This window comes from Lygodium microphyllum, chromosome 14 (genome assembly GCF_053477565.2).
Source record: "Lygodium microphyllum isolate KBCC chromosome 14, Lygodium_microphyllum_v1.1.10, whole genome shotgun sequence".
NCBI classification, from domain to species: domain Eukaryota; kingdom Viridiplantae; phylum Streptophyta; class Polypodiopsida; order Schizaeales; family Lygodiaceae; genus Lygodium; species Lygodium microphyllum.
In genome coordinates, this window is record NC_141148.1 from 147,746,690 (window position 1) to 147,773,907 (window position 27,218).

The 27,218-nt window shown below is 43.6% G+C and overlaps 1 protein-coding gene across 2 annotated transcripts; it reads right to left on the reverse strand.

Annotated features, from left to right (window-relative positions):
- Positions 1 to 675: 675 nt before the first annotated feature.
- Positions 676 to 26,530, reverse strand: LOC148026217 (uncharacterized). 2 transcript variants are annotated; one of them, XM_087692221.1, is made up of 3 exons: positions 26,320 to 26,530; positions 1,505 to 1,661; positions 679 to 1,347 (listed from the first exon to the last, which is right to left on the reverse strand). In XM_087692221.1, exons 1-3 carry the CDS (start codon positions 26,508 to 26,510, stop codon positions 1,168 to 1,170), a joined length of 528 nt encoding a protein of 175 aa, XP_087548347.1. In that variant the 5' UTR covers positions 26,511 to 26,530; the 3' UTR covers positions 679 to 1,167. The 2 variants fall into 2 exon arrangements, with proteins under 2 accessions (XP_087548348.1, XP_087548347.1); XM_087692222.1 differs by lacking the exon at positions 1,505 to 1,661 and having other exon boundaries at positions 676 to 1,347.
- Positions 26,531 to 27,218: the final 688 nt, after the last annotated feature.

Genomic DNA, 27,218 nt, shown 5'->3' on the forward strand with positions numbered 1-27,218 from the left:
TAGGCTGATACAGGATCCTAGGAATAAGAAGTATGACATTTGTAACGGCCAAGCAGAGAGATCATTTTGAGACATTGGCGGAACTGGTTGCCAGGTTATATAAGGCCCTAACCAATAATCAAAAGCTAAAATTTATATGACCAAAGCTCAAGTGCTCAATTAGAGTCTAATGGGTTTTAAGCATTTTACTATTTTCTAATACAAGTACTTTTATTCCTTCCTAATGCAAGCTTACTTTTTGTTTAAAAAAACAATCTAACTAGAGAATCTTGAAAATTTTGTTGTTGCATAGAGTATCACCTTCAATGTTATAAATAAAGTATTACGGTTTAACGCTTAAGCACTTGGGCTCATTGTCATAAGGATGTAAGTGCAAGTCTTACTAAGTCCATCACTAAGCTGGGTACTTACACACAGAAAGTGTGTTCATGTGAGTCCACGCTCTTGCCCACTCAAAAGCTTGGGTTGGTTCTCATGAAAGGGGAGGATCCTAGTGCAACCAAGCGCCACTATCTATCTGGCTTGCAAGCTATCCTGCTTGTGCATAGGAAACGAGCTGGTAGACCGCATGACAAGTGATGCATGAGAGTGCTAATATACACGAGAATTGTGAAATTTGCAAGAGAGTGCACACCATTGGAAAAACATAAAACTGTAGACGGTCCACTTAAGGTTTATCAACGCAAAGCCTTTTTTCACTTCTATCATCTTCCCTAAGGCTTCACTGCAAGGACTTGATCGCACTACTCTGCTGGTTACCGTCCATGCGAGAACATGCCTCTACGTTTCTATAACTCACAATTGATGTAGAATCGATTTACTGAGATGGTATTTTCCAGAATCCCACCTTCTGCATTCATTAATTCACAAGGTGTGCCATTTTGTTTTATTTGTTGTTTTCTGAGAGAAGCCAGATGGGTATGGGTGCTTGTTTCTTATCTGACTTGCTATATTGCAAAGCCAGATGGCTCTGCATAGGCTTTTATTTGTTGTTTTCTGAGAGAAGCCAGATGGGTATGGGTGCTTGTTTCTTATCTGACTTGCTATATTGCAAAGCCAGATGGCTCTGCATAGGCTGTACACTAAAAGCATCCTTCTTGCTGTAGCATTATTACCTTTGGAAACGAACAACTGTAGATCTGTGATATGATCCGATGCATCTGCGAGTCAGGCAAAGGGATTGCTCGACTCAAATGTGATAAGGTCCGGAAGAGGCTCGTCCTGACATGCAGGGAGGGGGTGTGCAGCTTCAGTGCAAGGCTCTTGAAGCGATTGTTTGTTAGGGGTTGGAGGGGATGCCTGTTGTGCAAGACGCTTCTTATTGTGATGTTGCAAATAGCACTCCACCTGCAAAAAGTTAGCTGTTCTACTTCAGTTTTTCAAAACCAGAAAACAGTGAAGTCCACAGCAGATGCACAACATTAATCATTGCAGCCATCCAAAAGCCACAGCACAGTTAAATAAATGCGTGTAATCATCTGATAAAATGAAGCCGCATATAAACCTCTCTTGAGACCATTTGCACTCCTTCCAGAATATTTTGCAAGCGTTTCTTTGGTTCTCCTTGATTCATGAGTTTGTCTAAAGTGGTCAGATTAGAGAGGCTCCGCATTGCCAGCACGGCTTCCTCGATTAATGTATTCAACTTATGAAATGCATCCCTACATTGTTAAGTGGATGGTATTTAAGATACAAAACTTTGAAGAAAACTCTGAATATTCAAGTTAAAGTTGCACCATAGAAGCTTGCATTAGGAACTTGGAAATATTTTGGTAACACATGTTTAACAAATAGATGACGTAGAGACTGAAGGTACCTAATAAACTGCCAGAAATGGCACCACTTTTTTTTTTTTAAGCCAATGGTAGAAAGCATCAACCTGTCACCCTCAAAATCCTCAACAGTGAGGATGAAGACCAAGAAGAGAAAGGGACATGGGAAGTAGCTTGTTCACTAGATGCCATGGCAGAGGGCGAGGAGTTCACTTCAAGAGTTCAGAGCACATACCAAAAATATAGATTACTAGCATCATCTGATGTTTTCTCCTTTAGATCTGGTCGATCTAGAGCATCATCTTGAAATGAGTTTCCTATCTTGTTCTACAATAGCCCATGGAGTCTATCCTCTAGACACAAACCTGTGAAATGATTACTAACAGGAGGCCAACAGGCTGGGAGGGTGTCACACCATGTCAGCTGCGTGCATGTGTGCCCACACACACACACACTGCTAACAGTGAACAGCAAGACAGGAGAGAGGTTGCTAGAAGGCCACATCCACTAATGTGAGAATGATAGAATGAAAGTACAATCCCTAAGGCACTATAGCACCACATGCAAAGCGGGTGTTCACACAAGAAAGCTTCTCCAACTATTAAGTAAAGAGTGCTTGTGGATAAGGGAGCGTTCACACCAAACAACAAAGGAACACAATAAGTATAACAAGCCCTCCTGGAGTGAATGATGTGAACATATACACAGAATGGCAGATCAATCCCCAAACATTAGTAAGGCTAAAGCCTTCTGGAAGGCCTAAAAGTTCTCTCTCAAAAGAGCATTAGTAAATACATCTACCAAATTGTCCTATGTAGGGACAAAAACCAAGTCAACCTCCCTTGCATAGAGCCTCTCTCTAACATAATTTTGACAAAGGAGGGCCCACGAAAATTACCCAAAATACAAGCACAGCAGGGACATTCACTTTGTGTAAACCATGCCCTTATGGCTTAAATCTTATACGAGGCTCTATCATTGAAGAAGCTCTAGCACAAGATGTTTCTATGCACAAGGAGCTTGATTCCATTGAGTGAAATGAGACTTACAAGTTAGTTTCGTGTCCAAGCAAGTGGAAACTGATTGATGTGAATGTTGAGAAACCACATCATTTCGTACAGTGTCCCTTCTTCATTCTCATTTTTGGTTTCAGTTTCCAGCCCCAAAAAGGCTTTCTAGGGTTTGTCACGAGTGTCACAGCGCCGTTCGAGATACTTCAGTGGGTGAGACTCAAGACTATTCGTGCCTATATATGCAACACCTCCCATTCATTCTTCACTTGTACTCCCTACATTCACTTCTTCTAATGAGACTTTTGTCTCTCCTCTCTCCTTCCACCATCTCCATCTACTGCTGCCAAGCGTCAATCTCCTTCCCAGATCTGCGTTTATGGTAGTAGTGGCTTCCTCATCAGCTGGTGACCTCCCTACGCAGTGGGTGACAGCACTCCTCCTGGCATTGGCTCCCTGGCAACTAGAGTCAACTTCTTCTCCTCCAAGAGCCTTCATCAGCTTGTGTTTGGCTGTTGGGGCAGCTCCACTACACCTAGCGACCACCTCCTCCATCAGGTGTCGGCTTTTTCAACACTTGCGTTTTGGTTCCTAGCCCCTCCTCTTCATTAGGCATCACAGTTCCTGCCGGTGCTTCCATCTTCAGAGGCTGCTACATTTGCGTTTTCAGCTTCTGACTCTTCCTTCACCTCCGGCATCACTCCCCAGCAGCTAGCATCAATATTTAGGCCTGCTCTTACAGACTGAGAGGCTCCTCACCCTTTGACGCCAATCTCCCTGCTCCATGCATCACCATTCATCATCCCTGTGCTGCGGATTCAGAGGCTCCTCTTCAACAGTAGTCTCCTTGCTCCAAGTGAAACCTCATCATCCATGTGTTTGTAGATTCAAAGGCTTCTTCAGCAGTCTCCTTGCTCCAGGGCATCCTTCATGCTACGGCACCCTTGTATCAAATTCACCTCATTATTTCATTCATTCTTCTGAGTTTCTCTTCTCCTCTCTTCTCAGTGTTTGCCATACGCACACTATGTTTCTCAATGCAAACCCCGCTCTCTCTCTGCTTGCTCAGTCATTTCTTGACATGTTATTAGAGCCAAAGATGCTCATTGGCCCGCAAGGATCCTCTGCATTAGTGAAGGCAAAGACAAGTTGCAAGTTCACCTTCAACATCTAATTATCACTCTACTTCTGTTACATCACTGGGAGATATCCTTGTTCTCCCTCCCACGCTCCCCTTTTTACAGGTTGCCACTCCAGTAACATGGCATCTCCACTAACAGATTGCTTGTCTCCTAGGTGCTCCTACTACAGCAAGAACGGTCACATCTCCGAAGATTGTCAACATCGACCCTTGCTCCTTACCCTACCAAAGTATATGCATTTCCACCAAGGACTCCTTGTGCTACCTATTCTTTCTAGGCCACAGAGATTGTTCTATCTCGGCTCTTAGCTTACTATGCTCAAGGCATTAAGCTACATCCGACGCAAACTAAGCCCTCATGAGCGGACGAAGGCTTTAAAACCTCACGAGGTGATAAGTCCTCTTGGAGACCACCACACAGCGTGGAGGTTTCTCCCACCCATTTTCGAGTCCAGTGGCTACCCTGGCCCACATCTCCTCCACAATCCCCTCCATTAAGAGCTCACGATTGTTTCCTACCCTTGGCTCACCCTGAGCCTCCTTCTACCCCACCCTCTTCTCCTCAGGTTCGAGAAAATACCTTTGGGCACTCTCCAGCTTCTGCTCCTTCTGAGCCCCAGATAATTTCTTCAGCCCGATCAACGGTACTTCCTTTGTCATCAGACACCTCGGAGTCCATGATCCCCAAGTTGGAGCTCCTATCTCTCTCAAAGGGGGCTTTAGAGAGGGCTTCTCTTACTTCTTCAGCTTCAAAGGGGACTCCTACTCCTCTAGTTTCTGAGGGGGACCCTACTACTCTTGAAGTTCTTCACCTACCCCCCTTTACCTTCGAGGAGTGGCTCTCTTTCAAGCAATCCTTTCCTCTCCTTCTCCCCAATCTCTAAGGGCTCTATCTTTGATCAAGGCCCTTGGATATTCGGCAGCGACTTTGTGACTAGGCCTTTGTATTCCTTCCGGCATGGTGTCCGAAAGCTAGTGGCTTCTCACCCGAGGTTGTGTGTAAGGTTCTACTCCTCATCCGGTCTCCTAACTATCTTCACAGGTTTCCTTTCAAGTGGCATTCTTGGATTCCATGGTGGATCTTCTTCTCTTCACCTCACTCCTCTTTTGCACTTCTTTTTGGGCCTAAGAGGGGGTATTGAGAAACCACATCATTTCGTACACTTTCCCTTCTTCATTTCCAATTGTGGTTTCAATTTCCAGCCCCAAAAAGGCTTTCTAGGGTCTTTCGAGAGCGTCGAAGTGTTGTTCAAGAGAGTTCAATAGGCGAAACTTGAGACTATTCGTGCCTATATGTACAGCACCCATTCATTCTTCACTTGTACTCACCACACTCACTACACATCAATGGCATCAGTTTTTTAGGGCTTAGTCACTTGTGTTTGCAGCTCATCACTCCCAAACATCTGCATTTGCAGTTCCCATGCTTCTAACGTCATCTTCCATCTAGCATTTTGCTATCTGGCCATCTCCCCCTGGCATCTAAGGACTGTAGTTCGCTCCCTCGATAGCTGGTGATTATTCTCTTCGTCCTTGATGGCATCAGAGGGCAGTGGTGCACTCCCTCAACAGTTGTCCATCACCTTCCAATGATTACTTCGATAGCCCACTACCCAGAGGACTGCATTTCGCTCCCTTCACTCTGCAAATCCCACAACTGCTGCCCCCTAATTCAAATAGAACACTACAGTTATCTTCTAAGCTTCTGCTCCGCTGTATCACATTTTCTTCTCATATCATGATTCAATGCATCATCAATGTGTTTTTCTTGTGTTTTTTAGTTTTCTCCTCTCTTAGTGTTTGCCATACACGCTCTATGTTTCTCCCCACAAACCCTACTATCTCTCTAGTCTCTTTGTCAATTTTTGACACACTCCTCTCTCCTTCCACCATCTCCATCTGTTGCTGCCAGGTATCAATAATCTCCTTCCCAAATATATGTTTATGGTAGCAATGGCCTCCTCCTCAATTGGCAACCTCCCTACATAGTGGGTGATAGCAATCCTCCTAGCGTTGGCTTCTGACGACTGACATCAGCTTCTTCTCATCCAAACGGCTTCATCAGCTTGTGTTTGGCTGTCTAGGCAGCTCCACTATACCTAGTGACCTCCTCCACCATGCATCAGATCATACACTTGCATTTTGGTTTCAAGTCCCTCCTCTTCATCAAGTGTCACACTTCCTACTAGCCTTTCCATCATCAAAGGCTGCTACATTTGTGCTTCAGCCTCTAAATCTTCCTTCACCTCCAGCGTCACTCCCCAGCAATTGACGTCAGTCTGCATGCCTGCACTTGCAGACTCAGAGGCTCCTCACCCTTCGACAACAATCTCCCTACTCCAAGCATCACCAATCATCCCTACGTTGCCAATTTAAAGGCTCCTCTTCGAGGGAAGTCTCCCTACTCCAGGCAACACCTCATCATCCCTGTGTTTGTAGAGCCAGAGGCTTCTTCAGCAATCTCCCTGCTCCAAGGCATCCTTCATGCTACGGCACCCTTGTATCAAATTCACTTCACTATTTCATTCATTTATCTAAGTTTCTCTTCTCATTGTTTGCCGTACACACTCTGTGTTTCTCCCTGCAAACCCTATTATCTCTCTGTTTGCTCAGTCATTTCTTAATAATTGTAGGGAAAGGTTAGGCACGAAGATCGAGGTAGACAGACCTTACGCGCAATGAGAGAGATAGAGAGTGCGAGTGAGCAGAGTAAAGAGTGAACACGTTTTTCGGTACAATGACCAAAGTACCACTTTAGGTTTTAGATAGATATATGTATGAAAGTACAATGTGCTAAGGGTGTGTTCACACCCATGCACATATAAAAGGCATAATGGCCCTTTATTCCCAACAACCTCCCACTTAAAGAAAATGTGCCTTAAGAGGAGAAAGAATCAGCTAAGTCTAAGTATGTACAAAGCTGAAATAAATATATCTATCCAACTCACATCATCTGTCGGCAATGAGAAAACCGCTTTGCTGAAAGACCCTTCGTGAGAAGGTCTGCAGGATTATCATCTGTATGCACTTTGACAAGCTCAATGCCCTTGCTATCAAGTACATCTCTAATGAAGTGGTACTTCACCTGTATGTGCTTTGTCTTTGCATAAAAGACAGGATTCTGTGCTAGCATGATAGCACTCTGACTATCACAATGGAGAACAGGTAACTCTGTGATGCCAAGCTCTCCCACTAGACGTGAAAACCATAAAGCCTTGCATGCCTCAATGGCAACTACATACTCTGCCTCTGTAGTAGACAATGCAATACACTTTTGTAGCCTGGAGATCCAAGAGACTGCTCTTCCTGTGAAAGTAAACACATACCCAAAAGTGGACTTCCTGCAGTCCGCATGACCAGCATAGTCTGCATCCATAAAGCCAACAACAGATGCCTTCTGCTTTCCAAAGCAGATGCACAACTCCTTTGTGCATTTGAGGTATCTCATAATACCTTTCACTGCATCCCAATGCTTCTTTCCAGGGGTTGCCATGTATCTGCTAACCACTCCCACTGCAAAAGCAATGTCAGGACATGTAGCAACCATAGCATACATCAAACTGCCAACAGCTGAAGCATATGGTATCTTGGCCATTTCAGCCTTCTCATCATCAGATGTAGGGGTGTCCCCTGCAATGAGTTTCACATATGGAGGCAGTGGAACCCCAATTGTTTTCCCCCCCTCCATATTGAAACGCTGCAAAACTTTGGAGATATACTCCTGCTGAGATAGATAGAGTAAGCCTTTAGATCTATCTCTGAGTATTCGCATGCTAAATGTGATTCGCATCACCCAGATCCTTCATGTCAAAGCTGCCATGAAGACTTTGCTTCAGTGAATCCAAGGCATGAGTATCCCTACTAGCAATCAGCATGTCATCTACATACAAAACCAAGATAATCAGGCTGCCATCTACTGTCTTCTTGGTGTACAAGCAGTGATCCACTTGACTTCTATAAAAGCCTTGGGACTACATGGATGTATCAAACTTATGATACCATTCTCTTGGTGCTTGTTTCAGCCCATACAAACTCCTTTTGAGTTTACATACCATTTTTTCTTTCCCTTGTTCAACAAACCCTTCAGGCTGTTGCATATAGATGTCTTCATACAGATCACCATGTAAAAACACAGTCTTTACATCCATCTGTATGAACTCCATATCCTCAACTGCAACCAAGCCCAAAATGGTTCTCAATGTAGTCATCTTGACTACAGGAGAGAAAATCTCATCAAAGTCAATTCCATGCTCCTGCTTGTACCCCTTTGCAACCAATCTTGCTTTGTACTTGGGTGAGGAACTAGAAGTGACCTTCATTTTGTAAAACCATTTGCATGGAAGGGTTTTCTACCCTTTAGGCAACTGCACCAAGTCCCAAGTACCATTTTTTTCAAGAGATTCCATCTCTGACAGCATGGCTTTATACCATTTCTTGCTGTCCTGTCTGTTTATTGCTACTTCCTTGAAGCAAGACAGTTCACCACAGTCTGTCAACATGATATACTCAGCCACATTAATTGCACCAGGAACAAATCTATCAGGTTGTCTAGTAGCCCTAGACAATCTCCTAACCCAATGGTCATTGTTTGCTGGCTGTTCCTGCAGATTTCCATTTTCAGCATGCTGTCCTAGCATTTCAGCCTACAAATCAGCAGCATTAATAGCTTGCTGTCCTGGCTATTCCTGCACATGTAATGGCTCATTTTCATGGGCAATAGCTGGCTGATCATTTCCAGCATCATTTCCTGCATTTACAGGTTCATTTACAGCAGGTATTTGCTGCTATACAGAGGGCACATTTTGCTGTCCAAAAGGTATTTCTTTCCGGAATACAACCCTACGGACCTCCTCAGTCTTTTTGGGCTGTTTGTGCATGCGATCTTCCTGGAAGATAATGTCTTTGCTGCGTACTATTTTCCTTTTCTCGCGATCCCACAATTTATACCCCATTTCACCCTCGTCACCATATCCTAGGAAAATGCATTTACAGGACTTTGGCTCAAGTTTGCTGCGTTTTTCTTTACGAATGTGCACGAAAGCCTCGTAGCCAAAAACTTTCAAATGAGCATATGAAGGTGGCTTGTCCGACCACACTTCTTAGGGAACTCCGCCCCCCCCCCCAAAGACTTGTTTGGTGACCAATTAATCAAGTGAATGGCTGTCATAACAGCCTCTATCCAAAAACCATGGGGTTATGCAGTATGAGACAGCATCGTACGGACCTTATCCTGTATGGTCCGATTCATACGATCTGCAACTCCATTTTGGGGTGGATTATGAGGGGCAGTGAGCTCCCTCTTTATCCCTTTGCTGTCACAAAATGCCTGAAAGGCTTTGGACACATATTCCCCACCATTGTCAGAGTGAAGACACTTAAGTGTCTTATCTGTCTGATTTTCAGCCAATGCAAAGATTTTTTTAAACTTGTCAAGCACTTCATCCTTGCTACGAATAGGATAAACCCATACTTTCCGTGTAGCATCATCGACAAAGGTGACAAAATATTTCTTTCCCCCTAAAGATAATCCTGGCATTTGACATACATCCGAATATACTAACTCTAGAGGAGAAGATTTCAAAGAAAGTGATAAGTCTCTGCATGTTTGCCATAAATACAATGATCACAGTGCTCAAAATCGGCATAACGAAGCCAAGGCAAGTAACCCAAACGAGAAAGCACTTTCATTCTTGTTTGACTCGTGTCCCAACCGGCCATGCCACAAAGAAACACTTGGTTGCTCGGTCATGGCAACAACAAGGTCACACACACTAGATACATGAAGTGGATACAACGTATCACTCTTGCAACCTCTGGCAATAACCCTAGATCCCTTACAGATCTTCCATTTTCCAAAGGTGGTATGAAAACCATCATCATCTAGCTACCCTGTGCTAATCAAGCTCTTCTTGAGCTGAGGTACATGCCGTACATGCTGAAGTGTAAAGACAGAGCCATGCTGAAACTGTAACTGCACACTGCCAATACCTGCAATCTCACATGCATAGTTGTCCCCAAGATGGACAATACCATGTCGACCCCTTGTATAGGCGGAAAACCACTCACGATGAGGGGTGACATGAAAGAAAGCACCTGAATCAATAATCTAGGTATGCATGTCATCATCTGTATCTGTAAGTAGAGCATGTGCACCAAAATGTGAAGAAACAAAGAGTACATCACTCCCACTGTCACTGTCATGAATGACTACATTCACCTCTTCAATTTTTACACTGCTCTTCTTAGGCTGACTGTCCTTTTTCTCTTCCTTGCAATCATCTGTCTTCTTGCATTTTCCTTTCTCTTTCTTCTATTTGTAGCAGTCACGTTTAAAGTGACCCTTCTTGCCACAATGATGGCATTCAACATCTTTGCCACGTGATTTACTGCGTCCCTTGCCATCATATTTGCCCTTTTGTTGTGATATGCCCCTAGTATGCAAAGCACTGGAAGACTTACTCGATGCATTGTTCTGCCAATTCATCTCTTCCATAAGTAGAGCACTCTCTACATCAACATACAAAAGGATCACATTAGAATTGCTCATAGCAGTCCTGAATGTATCCCAACTCTCTGGTAGAGTGCAAAGCAAGAAAGTAGCCTTAAATTCCTCATCAATCATGAACTTCAAGGCAACCAGCTGGCTAAAAATGGAGTTAAACTCACTCAAGTGAGTAGACATTGCTATACCTTCTTTCATACGCAAATCCATAAGCTTTTTCAACCAATACACTTTACTTGCAGCACTCTTCTGTGCATACAATTCTTCTAGTCTCGTCCATATAGCATATGCAGAATCCAAGCCTTCAATGTTGAAGAGTAAGGCATCAGAAATCGATAGCTCTATGGTTGAGCGTGCAAGCTCATTCAACTCATCCCAATCGTCCTGATCCATGTCCACAGGCTTTGCCCCTTTAGTTTTGATTGGCTTTGCCTGCTTCTTTTGTAACAGGATATTGTAGCACTGTTTTTGCCACATTGCAAAATTATGTGCGCCTTCAAGCTTCTTTATATGCATCAAATTATTGCTGTCATTGCTGCCAGCCATGGTTTTCAGCCCAAATGTGACCAAAAAACCAGTAAATGCAGGCCCAAACTGTCACCCAAGTGACCAAGGTACAAACAAGTACCAATCAGCAATAAATGACCACGCAGAAGTACAGATTTCAGATCTGTAATTAAGTTTTCAGAAGCACCAAACCAAGTGCTACAGCATTATCCAACTGATTACAGCTGTTCCAAAGGGCATGTGCATCACATTACATGAGAAATCCCAAAATTTCAGCTGCAATTTCTGTTCTACATGTACCCACGGGCATAAAATTCGACACGAACGGTCAAAAGCCCCAAAATTTTGTGCTCAAAGCGTCAAACACACATCTGCATTTCCTTTGTCATACATAGGACTGTCCAGTTTTGCCAGAATAAAGCAATTTCAGCAAAACCACCAAATTTTACCAAGGGTTGATGTCCAAATTGTGCGGAATTCAACCTGCATGTACATAAAATGATCAAATGCTGCACAAATTTTGCTCAAATCGCAAAAGCCCCAAATTGCACTGGTCCAATGTGCCTCAATGTCGAGAAATTGGGTCAATTTCAGCCCAATTTGTGCATGTACATGAAAAGCCCCAAATGTCGGGGACAAAATGTCACAAATTCCTGCAATTTCTAAGACAAATATTACTATTGCATCTTGCTCGCACCAAATCTGGACAAATCACAAATTTTCCAAGTCCTGTGTGTACTAATTTCAGTGAAATTGAAAGAATTTCGCTAAAATGTGAAAAGCCTCAAAATTCCCGGGCAAATGTGCACCAACTTTGCAACTTTTGAGTCAAATTGTCCAATTCTGTGTTGAGATCCCCAGATTCGAGAAAAGCCCAAAATTTCTGAGCCAATTTTGCACATTTCTGAGATCTTGTGCTTACGCACGCGAAACCCCGTCAGTGGGTATAAGCAAGTTTCTTTTTAAGTTTTGACGAGTCCATTGATCCGCCAGGCGTCGCCGTGGCCCGTGTGCCTGGAACCCCGCCGGCTGCCGTATGAAGCGCGTCGCCTGTTCGTCACGAGCTGGTCGCAGCTCATCAACACTCGTCACTGCTCCCCTCTGGTCCGTCCGCTGCAGTCGTCATCATGGGCTCGCCGCTCCCCAGTCGTCGTCAACAACTATCGCCTGTCGCCGTGGTCCACGCTGGACCCCGACCAACTGCAACACGTCACCTGTCACTACCGGCCTGGCAGTACGTCAACTGCCTGACCCGTCGAGAAAGTTGCATATTCTCCAACAGCAACTCTGGCACTCACGATTGTTGCCCACCAGCAACCCGCCAGCGATTCTTGCTCGTACTGCACCTCTCAACAGCTTGAGTGAGCCATTGACTCTGATACCAGTTTGTAGGGAAAGGTTAGGCACGGAGATCGAGGTAGACAGACCTTATGCACAGTGAGAGAGACACAGAGAGTGCGAGTGAGCAAAGTAGAGAGTGAACACGTTTTTCGGTACAATGACCAGAGTACCACTTTAGGTTTTAGATAGATATATGTATGAAAGTACAATATGCTAAGGGTGTGTTCACACCTGTACACATATAAAAGGCACGATGGCCCTTTATTCCCAACAATAATGAAGTGGGTCTATAAGACCAAATCCACGGTTGATGGCACCTTGTAGACTTCTTGCAAGGGTTTTGCACAAAATGCGAGGTTGAACAATTTAGAGACTTTCGCTCCAACGGCCTACATGTCTACTACTATTCAATGTTAGGTTTGGTCAATTATGGGCACTACCCAATAAAGTTTGTATGGTGCTGACACTTATTGTAGTGTCAAAGTATAGTGTCTAGAAATTTAAAGGTAGTAACACTAGACTCTAGAGTTAAATTAACCCCAATTGAGTTAGGGATAAATCTTACTTACTTAAGACCTACTGTACTTTCATCTATCATTGTAGCACTTGCGTCTTTTGAGTATGAAACTATTGCTCATTCTTACTTGTCGTCTTGTATTCACTCTCATACACACACACACACACTCTCTCTCTCTCTCTCTCTCTCTCTCTCTCTCTCTCTCTCTCCAATACTTGGTATTAGAGCTAGACACATGGGTTTCGTCTCTCCATTGCTCAAGCGATGCCACCCATGTGGCATCCACTCAACTGACAAAGGAAAAAGAAGCTAATATTAGGGAGGGAGGAGCCGATGTTTTGAAAGAGAAGAGCTACTATCGTTTTCAACCTGCATGCAATCCTGTACACACCCTTGCATAGACAAACCTCTCTTAGCCTTGCTCGCCATTTTCTCAGCCTTGCCCGCCATTTTTGGCAAATCTAAAAACCCTAAATTTTTAAATTTGGGGGTTTTTGAAACTTTGTGCAATTCCTCATCCGTCTTACTCATCTCATCTCCAATTTCAAAGAAATTTTCAATTTCTCACACTCCATACTAAGAAATTTAGGAATTTTCGATCGATTTTACAATTTCTAAGATTTCTTGAAATTTCTTTGAGAAAATTTGGGGCTTTTGCCCAATTCGAGCTCCAATATGTGAATCTTTACCAAAAGTGCTACCTTTGCATAGTTTCTTCAACATTGATGCGAGAAATTTGGGGCTTTTCTAATTTTTTGGTCTAATGCGCATTCTAAGGTGAAGTCCAGTTGTCGGTTACTGTCTACACACATCCTAGGGCGACATTATACCGAATTCTAAGGTTGTAAGTATAAATTCTGTTCTATTTCTTGAAATTTTGTCAAGAAAATTTGGGCATGTTTCTTGGCATGCATCCCCAAGGCAGCAAATAGTTGCAGCAACAGCATTCAATTGCTGTTTAGATCCAATTTGGAAGAAAATTTTATTTTGTCTGTCAAGTTCCAATGTGTTTTCCATGAGCAATTTCTGCATTTCCCAAGCTGTCCACACCCGCCGAACATTGCCCTTGCCAGTCAGATTTTTTGGTGGCCATCTATTATGCCATGACCAGTATTAAATGCTGGTCGGCCAGCATTTATGGCATTTCCAGATTTCAGTTGGCATGTTTAGGGGTTTTGTGGCTATTTATAGCCATTCCCCGCTTGGCAGTCCTACAGATCATCATCTTCCTTCCTTCCTTGGCAAGTGCACACTTTGACTCCATCATCTTCCTCCATCTCCAGTGCTGCTGTCATCATCAGCCTGATCTAATGCCCTCACTAATGCTATGGGCTGCATGCAGAGATTGATTAGTCCTCCTGTATTCAGCATTTGTTCCTTGTTCAGTGCAGGTTTCTTTTCTTCTTCTCTTGCAAATTGTCTCTCTCTTCCTCTGTGTTCGAGTTCCTTCTGTTAACGAGAGTGCACAAGGACCGAAACAAGCTATGCTATGGTTTGCACAGTGAGTGCAAAGTAGAGTGAGAGGGAGAGAGCCTCAATGTGGATTCAATCTCAAAGTGTACCACTTTAGGTTTTGATAATATATGTATAGTACATGTGTAAGGGTGCGTGCACACCCGAACGCCATAAAAGGCACAATGACCCTTTATTTCCAACAACCTCCCACCTAAAGGCAACGTGCCTGAAGGTAGAGAAAAGAATAAGCTAAGTCTATATATGTATAGAGCTGAAATACACATATACTATCCAAACCCCCATCATCTAGTGACAATGAGCAAACCGCTCTACTAGAAGACCCTCCGTGAGAAGGTCTACAAGGTTATCATTAGTATGTACCTTGACAAGCTCAATGCTCTTGCTTTCAAGTACATCCCTGATAAAATGATACTTCACTTGTATGTGCTTTGTCTTTGCATGAAAGACAAGATTCCGTGCTACCATGATAGCACTCTGACTATCACAGTGGAAGATAGGAACCTCTGTAATACCAAGCTCTCTCACCAAACGTGAAAGCCATAAAGCCTCCTTGCATGCCTCAGTGGCAACCACATACTCTGCCTCTGTAGTAGACAATGCAACACACTTCTGCAGCCTGCATATCCAAGAGACTGCTCCCCCTATGAACATGAACACATATCCTGAAGTAGACTTCCTGCAATCAAGATGACCAGCATAGTCTGCATCCGTGAAGCTAACAACAGATGACTTCTACTTTCCAAAGCAGATACACAAGTCCTTTGTGCCCTTAAGGTATCTCATGATACCCTTCACTGCTTCCCAAATGCTTTTTGCTAGGATATGCCATGTACCTGCTAACCACTCCCACCGCAAATACAATGCCAAGACATATAGCAACCATAGCACACATTAAGCTACCAATAGTTGAAGCATAAGGAATCTCGCCCATCTCAGCCTTTCCATCATCAAATGTAGGGTTGTCATCTACACTAAGTTTCACATACGAAGGCAACGGTACACCAATAGCTTCCCCCCCTCCATATTGAAACGCTGCAAAACCTTGACACGCTACAAAACCTTAGTAACATACTCATGTTGTGATAGATAGAGAAGACCCTGCGATCTATCCCTGATATACACATGTCAAGAATATGATTGGCCTCACCAAGATCCATCATATTAAAGTTACTGTGTAGGCTTTGTTTGAAGGAGTCCAAAGCATGGACATCCCTACCAGCAATCAGCATGTCATCCACATACAAAACCAAGAGAATAAGGCTACCATATGCTGCCTTCTTGGTGTATAAGTAGTGATCAACTTGAGATCTATGGAATCCCTGAGATTGCATAAATGTATCAAATGTATGATACCATTCTCGTGGTGCCAGTTTCAGCCCGTACAAACTCTTCTTGAGTTTACATACCATGTGCTCTTTCCCCTTTGCAACAAAAGCCTTAGGCTATTGCATATAGATCTCCTCATGCAGATCACCATGTAAGAATGTTGTTTTTACATCCATCTATATGAGTTCCATATCTTCAGATGCAACCAAGCCCAACGTGGTTCGCAAAGTAGTCATTTTGATTACAAAAGAAAAAAATTCATCAAAATCAATTCCATATTCCTGCTTCTTATCAGAAATGAAGCAGCAATGGAAGCATAAATATATGTTGTAATGAAATGTTGAAACACAAGGCAAAAGAGAAAGGGAAAGAAAGAACACTGAAGAACACAATACAAATGAAAACTCGGATGTATGCTCGGAAAATGGAATCCATATATCCAACACGAGTCAGTCGCATACAACAGTGAGTCACTGGCAGCATGGGCACCGGCACTAGCTCCTCTCTCCAACAAGAAGACCACCTGAAGAATGATGATGACTGAATGAGAGGAGGAGCCACTGAATAAATAGGCCCAAAATATGCCAAATATGACAGTTGGTCAGCTAACATTTAATGCTAGTTGACCAACAATAAATGCTTAAATAATTACTAAAATAACTACTATAAAATGCCTAAATTACCTAGTAATATCAAGCATAGCCTAAACTCACACAAGTTGACTAGATTGCTAACACCCTCTCTTAGATCATGGGTGATCTAATACAATATAAGGATACAATGATAATCATATACAACAAAGAACCAATAGAGTAGAACCATGAATACCCAAGAAGTGAGTAATCAAGCCACCACCAAGGTGCCTCCAAGAGAACCTGAGGTCAATGTCAATCATACCAGCTTCTAAAAATAGAGAAGAGTCATAACAGATCTCAATGTCTGTCAACAATGTCTCGCAGTAGCATACAAGACTATCCTGTCAAGAATACCTTTGAACATATGTGACCATGGATTCTCCACCTTTGGCCAAGACTGTCAGAGTGTTCCCGCATGTGAGCTCAAGACTAGGAGCCAAGCTCACTCTCTATCAAAGAAAACAACTCATCATGAACCTAGATGTCAATCCCAGCTCCAAGATTTGAATCTGCCAGACTTCGAGTCAAGAACCTCCCTCTCTAGAACCTATGCACCTGTATACCGTTATAGATGAGACTCGGCTGCCCCATCTCACCACCCTCTCACACTCTCTATTTGGCATCGAAGAGTTATGAGGGATGATTGTACATGGTCACGCACGCTAGATACATACAAAGGATACAAAGTATCACTTTTCGAGCCCTTGGCAACAATGTTAAAGCCCTTACAAATTTTCCATTTGCTATCCCCAAAGGTGGTATGATAGCCTTCATCATCTAGCTGCGTTGTACTTATCAAGCTCTTCTTGAGCTTCTTCGCAGCTTTGACATGAAGGATCTTGATGATGCGAATCACATTCTTGGCATGCGAGGCCCTCGTGCCTTTTCATGTGCTCGAGCGTGAACACACCCTTTTGTACTTACATATATATATTTATCTAAAAAACCTAAAGTGATACACTCGTCATTGTACCCAAACAAATCATGCACACTCTCACTCTCTGTCTCTCTCTGCTGCTAACAATCCCTACGTGTCTCAATCTTCGCACTCTCCGTCACTACAATCTGCAAGATTGTCCTCTGTCTTGCAGTACTCCACATCTATAGTTGCATTCAGAAGCTTCTCCCTGATGAAGTGGTACTAGATCTCTATGTGCTTTGTGTGGGCATGGAATACGGGATTCCGTGCCAAAGCAATGCAACTCTCATTGTTGCACCGCAAGATAGTAGAACGAGTCTGGGGGCAGCCAAGCTCCTCCAACAACCGCCAAAGCACACAGTCTCACATGAGGCACAAGACACAGCCCGATACTCTGCCTCAGTCGAAGATAGGGCTACCGTGGGCTGCTTCTTGCTACTCCAAGAGAGAGCACTAGCACCCAAGGTAAAACAATAACCTGTAGTAGACCGCTTTAGATCCACACCACCAGCCCAATCTAAATCACTCCAACCTGCCAGAACAAGATCAGAAGCACCTGTACCTGCTGAATAATGAATCCCTAAGTCAAAGGTCCCCTCAAATACCGTAGTATCCTCTGAGCAGCCTGCCAATACACCTGCTGAGGTGCACTCATGAACCCAGCCAAAAGACCTACATCAAAACATAGATCAACCCGTGTGTTGAGGAGCCAAATCAATGAGTCAATCAGCTGATGTAGCGAGTAGCATTCGCCAAAGGAGAGTCTGCGTGTAAAGTGGCCTTCCAGTTCGGATCCATAGGAGTAGAAATGGACCGATAATCCTCCATCTCAAAAGTCACCAAGAGCTCCTGTACATATCTCTGCTAAGAGATGAAAATCCCCCTCTGAGACTGATAAATCTCATGGCCCAAAAAGAAATGGAGAAGTCCTAAATCCATCATCTCAAACTTCTGGTGTAGGGCTGCCTTCGTTTCTTCAACCTTCTGGGTATGATCACCTGCAATAATCAAGCCATCAACATACAAAACAAACAATACACGACCTCCCCTGGAAGTATGCACATAAAGCTGTGGATTGGCCCTAGAGTGCCAATATCCCAACTTGGCTTGGAGAAACGAATCAATCTTCTCGTTCCAAGCACGCACGGCTTGCTTCAGGCCATACAAGGACTTCTTTAACCTTTAAACCTCCCCATCTGAGGAACCAAAGCCAGGAGACTGCTCTACATAGATCTCCTCCTTCAAACCACCATTCAAGAAGGCCAACTTCACATCCAACTAAAAAATAGGCCATCTTCTATGACCAGCCAAGGCAAGAATAGCACAAATAGTCGCCATGCGAGCTATAGGGGCAAAAGTATCATGGAAGTCAACACTTGGCACTGTGCAAATCCTTTAGTAAGAAGGCAAGACTTGTGCTTGTCCAACGAGCCATCACTATGGTCCTTGGTCTTGAAGACCCATTTAACACCAATCACCTTCTTATGAGAGGGATGAGGCACAAGGAACCAACTGTCATTTCGCTCAATAGCCTCCAACTCGACTTCCATCGCCTTCTGAATGATCAAACTGTAAAGCCTCCTTCACTGATGTAGCCTCTCTATCCTGCATAACACAGGACATCAAACAGTAGTTAGAGAAAAAATGCTCCGTAGAATGTGCCTAGTGCCTCTATGACCTCCGCGGTCCATCCTACGGTTCCCACTCCTTAGGGGCCCCCTCGATCCCTGAATCACTAAGTGTATCACAGGCCCAACAAGCTAGACCTCTCCTTGGCACTCCCCATCTACTGAAGACTCAGATACATCCACCGGCGAGATCTCCATTGGGGTAGCGGAGGGTCTTGCTCCAAAGAAACTGTCTAGAGAGCCCAACTCTCCCGTGGATCTCCAAGTACGAGATGCTCCTCACCCCCCTTTGCGGCCGGAACTTCCACGAAGAACCGCACATCTTGGCTCGTATAGACATCCCGTTTTACGGGATTATACAAGTGGTAACCTTGGGATTGGGAGCTGTAGCCAACAGAGACATATCATCGAGAAGCCGCCTCAAACTTGTCATGATGCATCTTCAACATGTGCACATAGGCGTCACACCCAAAGATCTTGAAATAAGAGACATCAGGCTTAGTCCCAAAGTAAGCCTCAAAAGGTGTCATCCTGTCAACGGCCAAAGTGGGAGATCGATTTAGGATGTGGACTGATAGCCACCGCCTTTGCCCACAGAAACTGAGGTGTCTGTCGATGCTTCATCATGGTACGTGCCAACTCGATCACACTTCGGTTCTTTCACTCCAAAATGCCATTCTCTTGAGGAGTGTTTGTATTAGCAAACACCTGGTGAATGCCTTTTATCTACAAAAAAACAAGTAAACTCATTAGAAACAAATTCACCACCCTTGTCTCATCGCAAGGTCTTCAAGCGCCGGCGCAATTAGTTCTCCTCGAAGAGAAGCCAATCCTTGAAGTGGGACAAAGCCTCCGACTTCAGTGTCAAGAAGTAGACCCATGTCATCCTGTTGTAGTCATCTACGATCAACATGATATATAAGCTTCCCTTCAAGGACTTATTCCTCATCAAGCCACAAAGATCCGTAGATACAAGCTCCAGAGGTGAAGTAGACCACCTTTGTTGGGAATCGCATCCCTATGCTGCTTCCCACAAATGCAAGAGACACATAGCTGCTGGCTCACCACTATATCCGGACAAACCTCGAACAAGCGATCCTTGCGACGCCTTCTGAAGATACTCATAGTTCAGGTGGCTAAATCGAGCATGTCATAGCTCGGACTGTGTCTGAGAGGTAAGAGCAGAAAAAGACTTTAATTTGTAGATGCCATTCTCCTCATACCCTGAAGAGAGAACATTCCTCAATCCACGATCAAGAACTCGAACAGCGTCACTATCAAACTCCACCAAGAGACCAAGAGAACAAATCTTATGGACTAAAAGAAAATGATATCCTACACCACGCACATGCAACACCTCGGAAGTGTGGGTACCACCATGTCCATCTAGAATCAACTATATCTCACCCCATGCAGCAATAGACACAAAAGAGTTGTCTCCTATGAGAATTTGCCCACGCGAGGGTCGCAAATGGGCTACACCAACTGTCGAAGGAGTCGTGTGCCATAAGGCACCACTATCCACGATCCACTCTCGAGCTTGGGGAGCTGTCATTGTAGCATCAAAAGTCTTCAGTGTAGTGTCCTCAATGACCGCTAAGTGTAGAAAAGCAGTTGATGAGGGTTCAACCACCGCTCCAGAATCCTTCGTGTACTTTTTGGTGTCCTTCTTATCCTTGTCGGGGCAATCCTTCTTCCAATGGCCGGTCTTACCACAAATATGGCATATCGATTCTTTCTCTTTATCCTTCTTAGATTTGTTGTCCCCTTCTTTTGGTGCTTCCCCTTCTTCTGAGAGGCTTGACCAATCAATGCCTCCGATTTGGAAGCATTCTGTCCCTTCAATTGTTCCTCTTGGTCCAAGACCATAGGAACCAACTCTTCCCATCGAAGAGTCGACTCCCGCCCTAAAGCAATAAGAGCATAATAAAAAGTACCGAATCGTGGCGGCAATTGGGACAATAAAGTGATCGCCATGTCTTCAAAGGAAATGGGCTTCCCCGCATTCTGAACCTGCATCTGAAGCTGCCGAAGCTTACTGATGTGTTCCCAAAGCGAAGAAGACTTATTTACAGACAGGGTCCACATTTGCACTTCTAAAGAAACCCTCTTGATAAGGGTCATCCAGTTGTACATCTGATCAAGTTCCAGCCATATCTCCCGAGCCACCATCAAGTGCTCTATATAGGCTATCACGGTTGTTGTACAAGACAGAAAAAGAAAAGAACGAATTCTCGCATTCAGTTTGTCCCAATGAGATCGGGCTTTGGTCAACTCCGCATGAGTGCTGGATGAGAGTTTGGACTCATCTCTCACTGAGGGCCGGTTGATCTCCTCCATCACAAGCTCTACCAAATCATAAGACTCCAAGATAGCCAACATCATCACACGCCATATGCAGTAATTGTCATCATCGAGCTTTTGATCTGATGGAAGAGCCGGTAAGACAGGCAACTTCTGGTCCATGATTGCCTGGAACTCCACGTCAGTCTCTGTAGACTTCTTGACCTGCAATGCCTGCACAAACGCAAAAGAAACCCCCTCTAGCTGTGAAAATGCAACCTACTAGGGCTCTTATCGCGCGTCCCAAACCTTCTTCAGCCGCCGCCAAAGGCGATGAAAATGTAAAATCTGCACTTGAAGGCCAAAAACACGGCCTTCTTCCTTCTCTAACAGCAAAAAAACAACAACAGCTTCAGCAAATCTTCTCTTTTCTCATGCACCCACGCTCGCCTCAGTCTTGTTCTGATGCGTAGCTCACCTGCTTGCACTTGAGCGTTGAAAATGCAGCCTTGTGTCGCGCTGAAAACTCCTCTTCAATTAGGTCCACCCTATGTTAGTCCTTCAATGCTCTGATACCATGTCAGAGTGAAGCAATACGGAAGCGAATGACTGTGACAAAGAATGAATAGAGAGAGAAGAGAGAGAGAGAGAAAGAGAATGAAACGCAGAAAATCTGCAGTGAAGAATGCTGTATAAGGATGCAGAATTATACACGGGTGCAGAGAAAATATCTGTGTATGTCTCCACCTTGAGGACCTTGATCTCCGTCAATCCCGAGTGCAGTCTTCGTCACCAGCAGGCTGAAATGTATCAAATACAAGTGATAAACAATGTACTGGAGAGCTGCTATATATAACAGAAAAGAAATGCCAAATAATGACCAGGTCCGCTGAATTAAATGCAGCCGACTGGTGCAAAATTGTCCGACTGAACTGGCTGACTGCACCTGTCCAACTGCAGACTGCAGACTGCCACGTGGCATCTGCCTGGCAGCAATGACGTGGCACCTGCGTGTTTGCTGCTCTGACTTGCTCTACACACTATAACACTCCTGACTGTCCAAGAAATGACAATCTCTAACAAGTGGTGTTATGTGGATTGATATATTAAAGTATCTACGTGTGGATTTAATGCTAAAATCCAAATCTCCTACGCCCATTTCCAAAAATGGCCAAAACTCCGAAACACCTTTTTTGTCCTCCCTATTTTCAAAACTCCCTCGTACTATGTTTTGCTTATTAAAGCACTCTCTCCATCCAAGCTACATCATTCCACCGTCATCAGCCTAATCTTGTGCCCTCATTGATGCCTTGGGCTTTGTGCAAGGATTGATCAGCAGATTGTACCTTCAACATTCTATTTTCAGATCAGTGTAGTCTTTTCCTTCTATTCTCTATGTTCATGTCAATCTTTCACTTTTCTCTCTCCATATTCATCACTCTCACAACTCCATTGTATCAACCACCACTCAATCCAACCCTCCTCATCTTTTGTCATTGTTTCCTACCTTGTATCTAGAGCCCTCACTATTGCTCCATACTACATGTAGAGTTGATAGCTTGCAACCTTGTACCTTTGTGTCTAGTCAATTTGGTTAGTTCAATTCCACTACATATCCCTTGTCTCCATCTTCTCGATTCTTGTTCTTTTCCACTACCCCCTCTCACAATGTCGGGCCCCAAACCTTGGTCTATTTATAGGTGCCTTCTCTCCACTCTCGATCATTCATTGTACATCTACACCCGATGGAGAGAGGGAGACTAGAGGCACTATAGTGGCCACCATAGCCCGTGTGGTTTGTACACATCTTGTCATGCTTTGATAAATGGATTCTATGGCCTATTTCTTCATTCTTGCTTTCTTGTTCACCTCTTTCAGTGTTCAGCCATTGTTTCTATTGCTTCCACTTTGATACCTCATTCTCATTTGCGCCAGTTTCTATTGTTCCTGTTGTGTTTCATCCGTTAAGGGCTCCATTTACTAGCCCCAACATTGTTGTTCTCTCATGTTGCTGTAACATCTTTTTTTAACCAACCATGCCTTCGTCTTTGTTGAGATATTTGCAATCACACCTACTTCAGTCTCTTTGTAAGGAGCTGTCTGGGCTCAGGGCTAGAATCCCATATGCATAGTAGGAGAAGTGCTACCATTCAATTTCCTATAAAGCATTGTACTTGCACTCTTTTTCCATGTAATGAAAGTACTCTTTCCTTTCCAGTAAATTGTCCTTATCACTATCCACACACAAGATTGTGTTTATGAGTCCAAGTCTCAATCTTGAAACCTAATTCACTTGTCCAACAATTTGACTTGTCAATGTCAATGTCTTCATGAGTTTATTATTCCTATTTCAACCTCCATAGCTTCTGTCATAGCCATATCCTAGATCCAAGTTTTCACACGGTATCAGAGCTCAATCTGGCATGGCCTAGTTTCCTCTCTACTCTTCCAGCTTCTCTTTATCTTTTCCCAGCTCAACTTGAGTTCATGACCTCATCTCCAGCTCCAATTCCACTTCCATCTCACTTTGACCTTCATGGCAGCCATTGTCTGCAGGACCTTGCCTCCTTGGAGCTTCCACCTCTCTCTTTATAAGCCGTATCATTAGGAGCTCTCTTCTAGGAGTTTATTCATCTGCTGAAGGCACTTCTCTGTATCACCTCAGAACTTGACATTGCCCTATCTACTACTCAGCATTGTCACTTTTTCAAGCTCTGTCCTGTGTGGCCTCCATAGCCAAGTAGTACCTAGTCACCTTGAAGGCCCTGAATCTCACACTACAAGCCTTTATTCATCACAATTTCTTCTAGGGGAATCCTCTTTGACTTCAGGCGCATCTTCTTGGCACATCATGTCCCAACATTGGTGCCGCTTCAGCTTGGCATTGCACAAAAACGAGATTGCTGTCAGAAAAACAGCACAGACCGATTATACACTTCCTGCTCTCTTCACACGACGCAATGCTAGCTGCCATGATAGAGCTTTGGTAGCCTATCACCTAAGTTTCCTTGCCATATAAAAAACTCTTGAAATAATTCAATCTACACTACACACAGAAGAGAAAACCACGTCTGGGTCAGAAACCCTAAACTAGACTCCATAGCCAAAGCTCCAAATTTCATCCTTTACACTTTCTCAAGCTCACTAGAGCTCCTACCACTCAAGTCTACTACCTAAACAACACACCAAATCAATAAGGAGGGGAGATCTTGCAAACTTGAAAGATTTGGAGCAAGCAACAAGACATTTAAGCTCAACATCAACTTCAAGCATAGTACCTACATAGTGTGTTTTCACACTATCATTGTTTATGTCTTTTGACACATTAAATTTCAACTCTATTGCTGAAAAGTTTCAGAATTATGAAGACTTAGGTTTGAAAGATCTTGAAGGATTTTGAAGGTTTGAAGATTCAAGGAAGAAGCTATAGGCATAGTGTCCATTGACACTCACCTAGTGCTTCTTGTCACTTGTGCTCAACTCTTCTACTGCTAAAATCTGAGAATTTTAGTGCCAATTTGCTGTTGCTCCAACCATCTAATAAGAGAAAAGACTCTCCAACTGCTCGCTTTAAAGGAGTCGGGTTTCACACCTGGCAAACCCACATCAAACTCATCCTGATGAAGAAGGACCCCTGGGCCATTACAACTGGAAAAGAAAAGAAGCCTCATGATGCGGATCTTACAATCACTTGGCAAAAGAATGATGATAAGACCAAGGTCATTATCAAATTGGAGCTAAACAACAGCTATATCCACCATGTAGATAATTGCAATACTTCACAGGATACATGCAAGAGACTTGGCATCTTGTTTGGTGCATAGTTTAAGTCATCAAAGTATGGTCTCTTGATTGAATTTTTCAGGCTTGAAATGAAGTCTAGCACATCACTTGCCACACATCTAAATTACATGGAAGGGCTTCTAACCCAACTTGCAGGAATCAACATTAAAATGGAAGAAGATGTTTACATTGGTGTTCTACTTAAAAGTTTACCTTCTAAATATAATAATGTATCAACAACTCTAATCAATATGTCAAACCCTGGGCTTGTTGATATCCGAGCACCGAGAAGTTCTGCCACGCCAGAAAAAGGTCCCAAAAGACCTATATAGTTGCAATTAAAGAAGAAGAAAAAAATGGAGCAAAAGAATAAGACGAAGAAGAAGACCACCAGAAGAATGACAAACCTCATCAGTCTTTCTATTTGGATAGACTTTTTTAGCCTTGTATTTCCTAGCCCTAATGCTTTGGACATAAACTTGTAAACTCCTCATGTAGCCTTATACTACAGCCTTTGTACACTTTGTGAGACCCCTACTACAACCTCTGGATGTCCATGATGTTTGTGGTACCCACATTTAGCTTTTCTGCAACAGCCTCTGGAGTTTTACCATGTTTATGATGTGCCTATACTTTGCAGGAGTTGCTCTCACTAAAGCCTCTACACACCTTGTACTTCTGGTTGTGATTAAGGAGAGGTGTTGAGATATTTGCAATCACACCTACTTCAGTCTCTTTGTAAGGAGCTGTGTATGGACTCAGGACTAGAATCCCATATGCATAGTAGGAGAAGTGCTACCATTCAATTTCCTATAAAGCATTATACTTGCACTCTTTTTCAATGTAATTGAAAGTACTCTTTTCTTTCCAATAAAGTGTTTTTGACACGCTCTCCACAAGATTGTGTTTATGAGTCCGAGTCTCAATCTTAGGACCTAATTCACTTGTGTAACAATTTGAGTTGTCAGTGTCAATATCTTCATGAGTTCATTCTTCCTATTTTAACCTCCAGAGCTTATGTCATATCCATGTCCTAGATCCAAGTTTTCAAAGTCTTGATTGGCCATGCCTTCATCTTAACTCGACAGCAGTCGTCTTGTGACTTAATATATTGTCTTCACAGACCTAGGGTTTCGGAGCACTAACACAAAATGAGGAAATATACCTAGGCTTCTTCTTGGCTTAACACAAACTCCTAGGGTTTCATTGCACTAATGCAAACCAAGAAATGTACCTCCTTCACTAGCCTACGGTTTACAGTGCACTAACACAACTTAACACTGACTCCTAAGGTTCGGAAACCAGAAAATGGATATCGGATTCCCTCGCCTACTGTTTCAGAGCACTTAAACAAAACGAGAAAACTGGCTTCTTGTTGGCTTAACTCTTACACACTAATACAAAACAGGAAACCCAAATCGGGCTACAAGAAACCTACGATTTCAAAGCCGTAACACACAGAAAGAGAAGAAGTTGTACCTGGCTTCTTGGTGTTCGAGGAGAAGGTTGGGGAGTGTCTGCTGGGTGGAGAGGACGAGCGGCGAGAGGGATCGTATGACGGAGCAGATGTCGGCGCAGTGAGTGCGATAGTTCTTGACGTCACGGGAAACGTCTTCGAGAGCCTCCATCAAATTCATGCATCTCTGCATCTCGTCCACCGTTCCGCCCATCGCCGTAGCAAACTCCAAACGGTGAGATGTGATTTTGGTTGGGCAGGCCCTATGCCCATAGTGATTGATATTGGTTGGAACTTCCCTATGCCCATAGTGATAACTTTGAGAGACGATGTTTCTTAGCTCTTCCTCCTACTAACCATGTTCACCATACCCTTTTTTTTTAAATGCGCTTTTCCATTCAGATAAGTAAAGAAATGTTTACATCGCCCTTTTAGGTTTTTCAAGCCATTGAACCGACATACAAAATCAGGGCATTGAGCCTAGCTTTTTGCTAAAACGCTTGAAGATCCAATACTATGATTCTACAGTTCTAAGTATCATAACCAGTTCAGCATGAAGGGACTTAGACCAATTGGCTGGGTCGTTAACTTGGGCACTTCTGAAAAGTATACTGTTTCTTCTGCTCCAAATATGCTTCATGACTATTGTTGAAATAAGCAGTATCAATCTCCACGTGGCTTCATCCAAGTTGGCCTTGTCGCCAAAGAAAAAAGTGGCAAAGACAAACTCGTCTTTGAGATTCGCACCCTTTAGTCACTTTCTCACTCTATGCCAAAGGGGTTTGATTACCGGGCAATCCCATAGTAAGTGTTTTTCGTCCTCTTCATGTCTCTTGCACAACGGGCAAACTGGAGAGATGGGGATCTTTCAAGCCAGCCTTGCCCTTAGGGGAAGCTTCTTGATAAGAAGTCTCCATTTGAA

Coding starts and splice junctions, on each gene's coding strand:
- LOC148026217 (XM_087692221.1), bottom strand. CDS start 26,510: ATGGGCGGAACGGTGGACGAGATGCAGAGATGCATGAATTTGATGGAG. Junction 1,662..26,319: donor CTCGAACACCAAGAAGCCAG/GTACAACTTCTT, acceptor TTAACAATGTAG/GGATGCATTTCATAAGTTGA. Junction 1,348..1,504: donor TGCAAATGGTCTCAAGAGAG/GTTTATATGCGG, acceptor AACTTTTTGCAG/GTGGAGTGCTATTTGCAACA.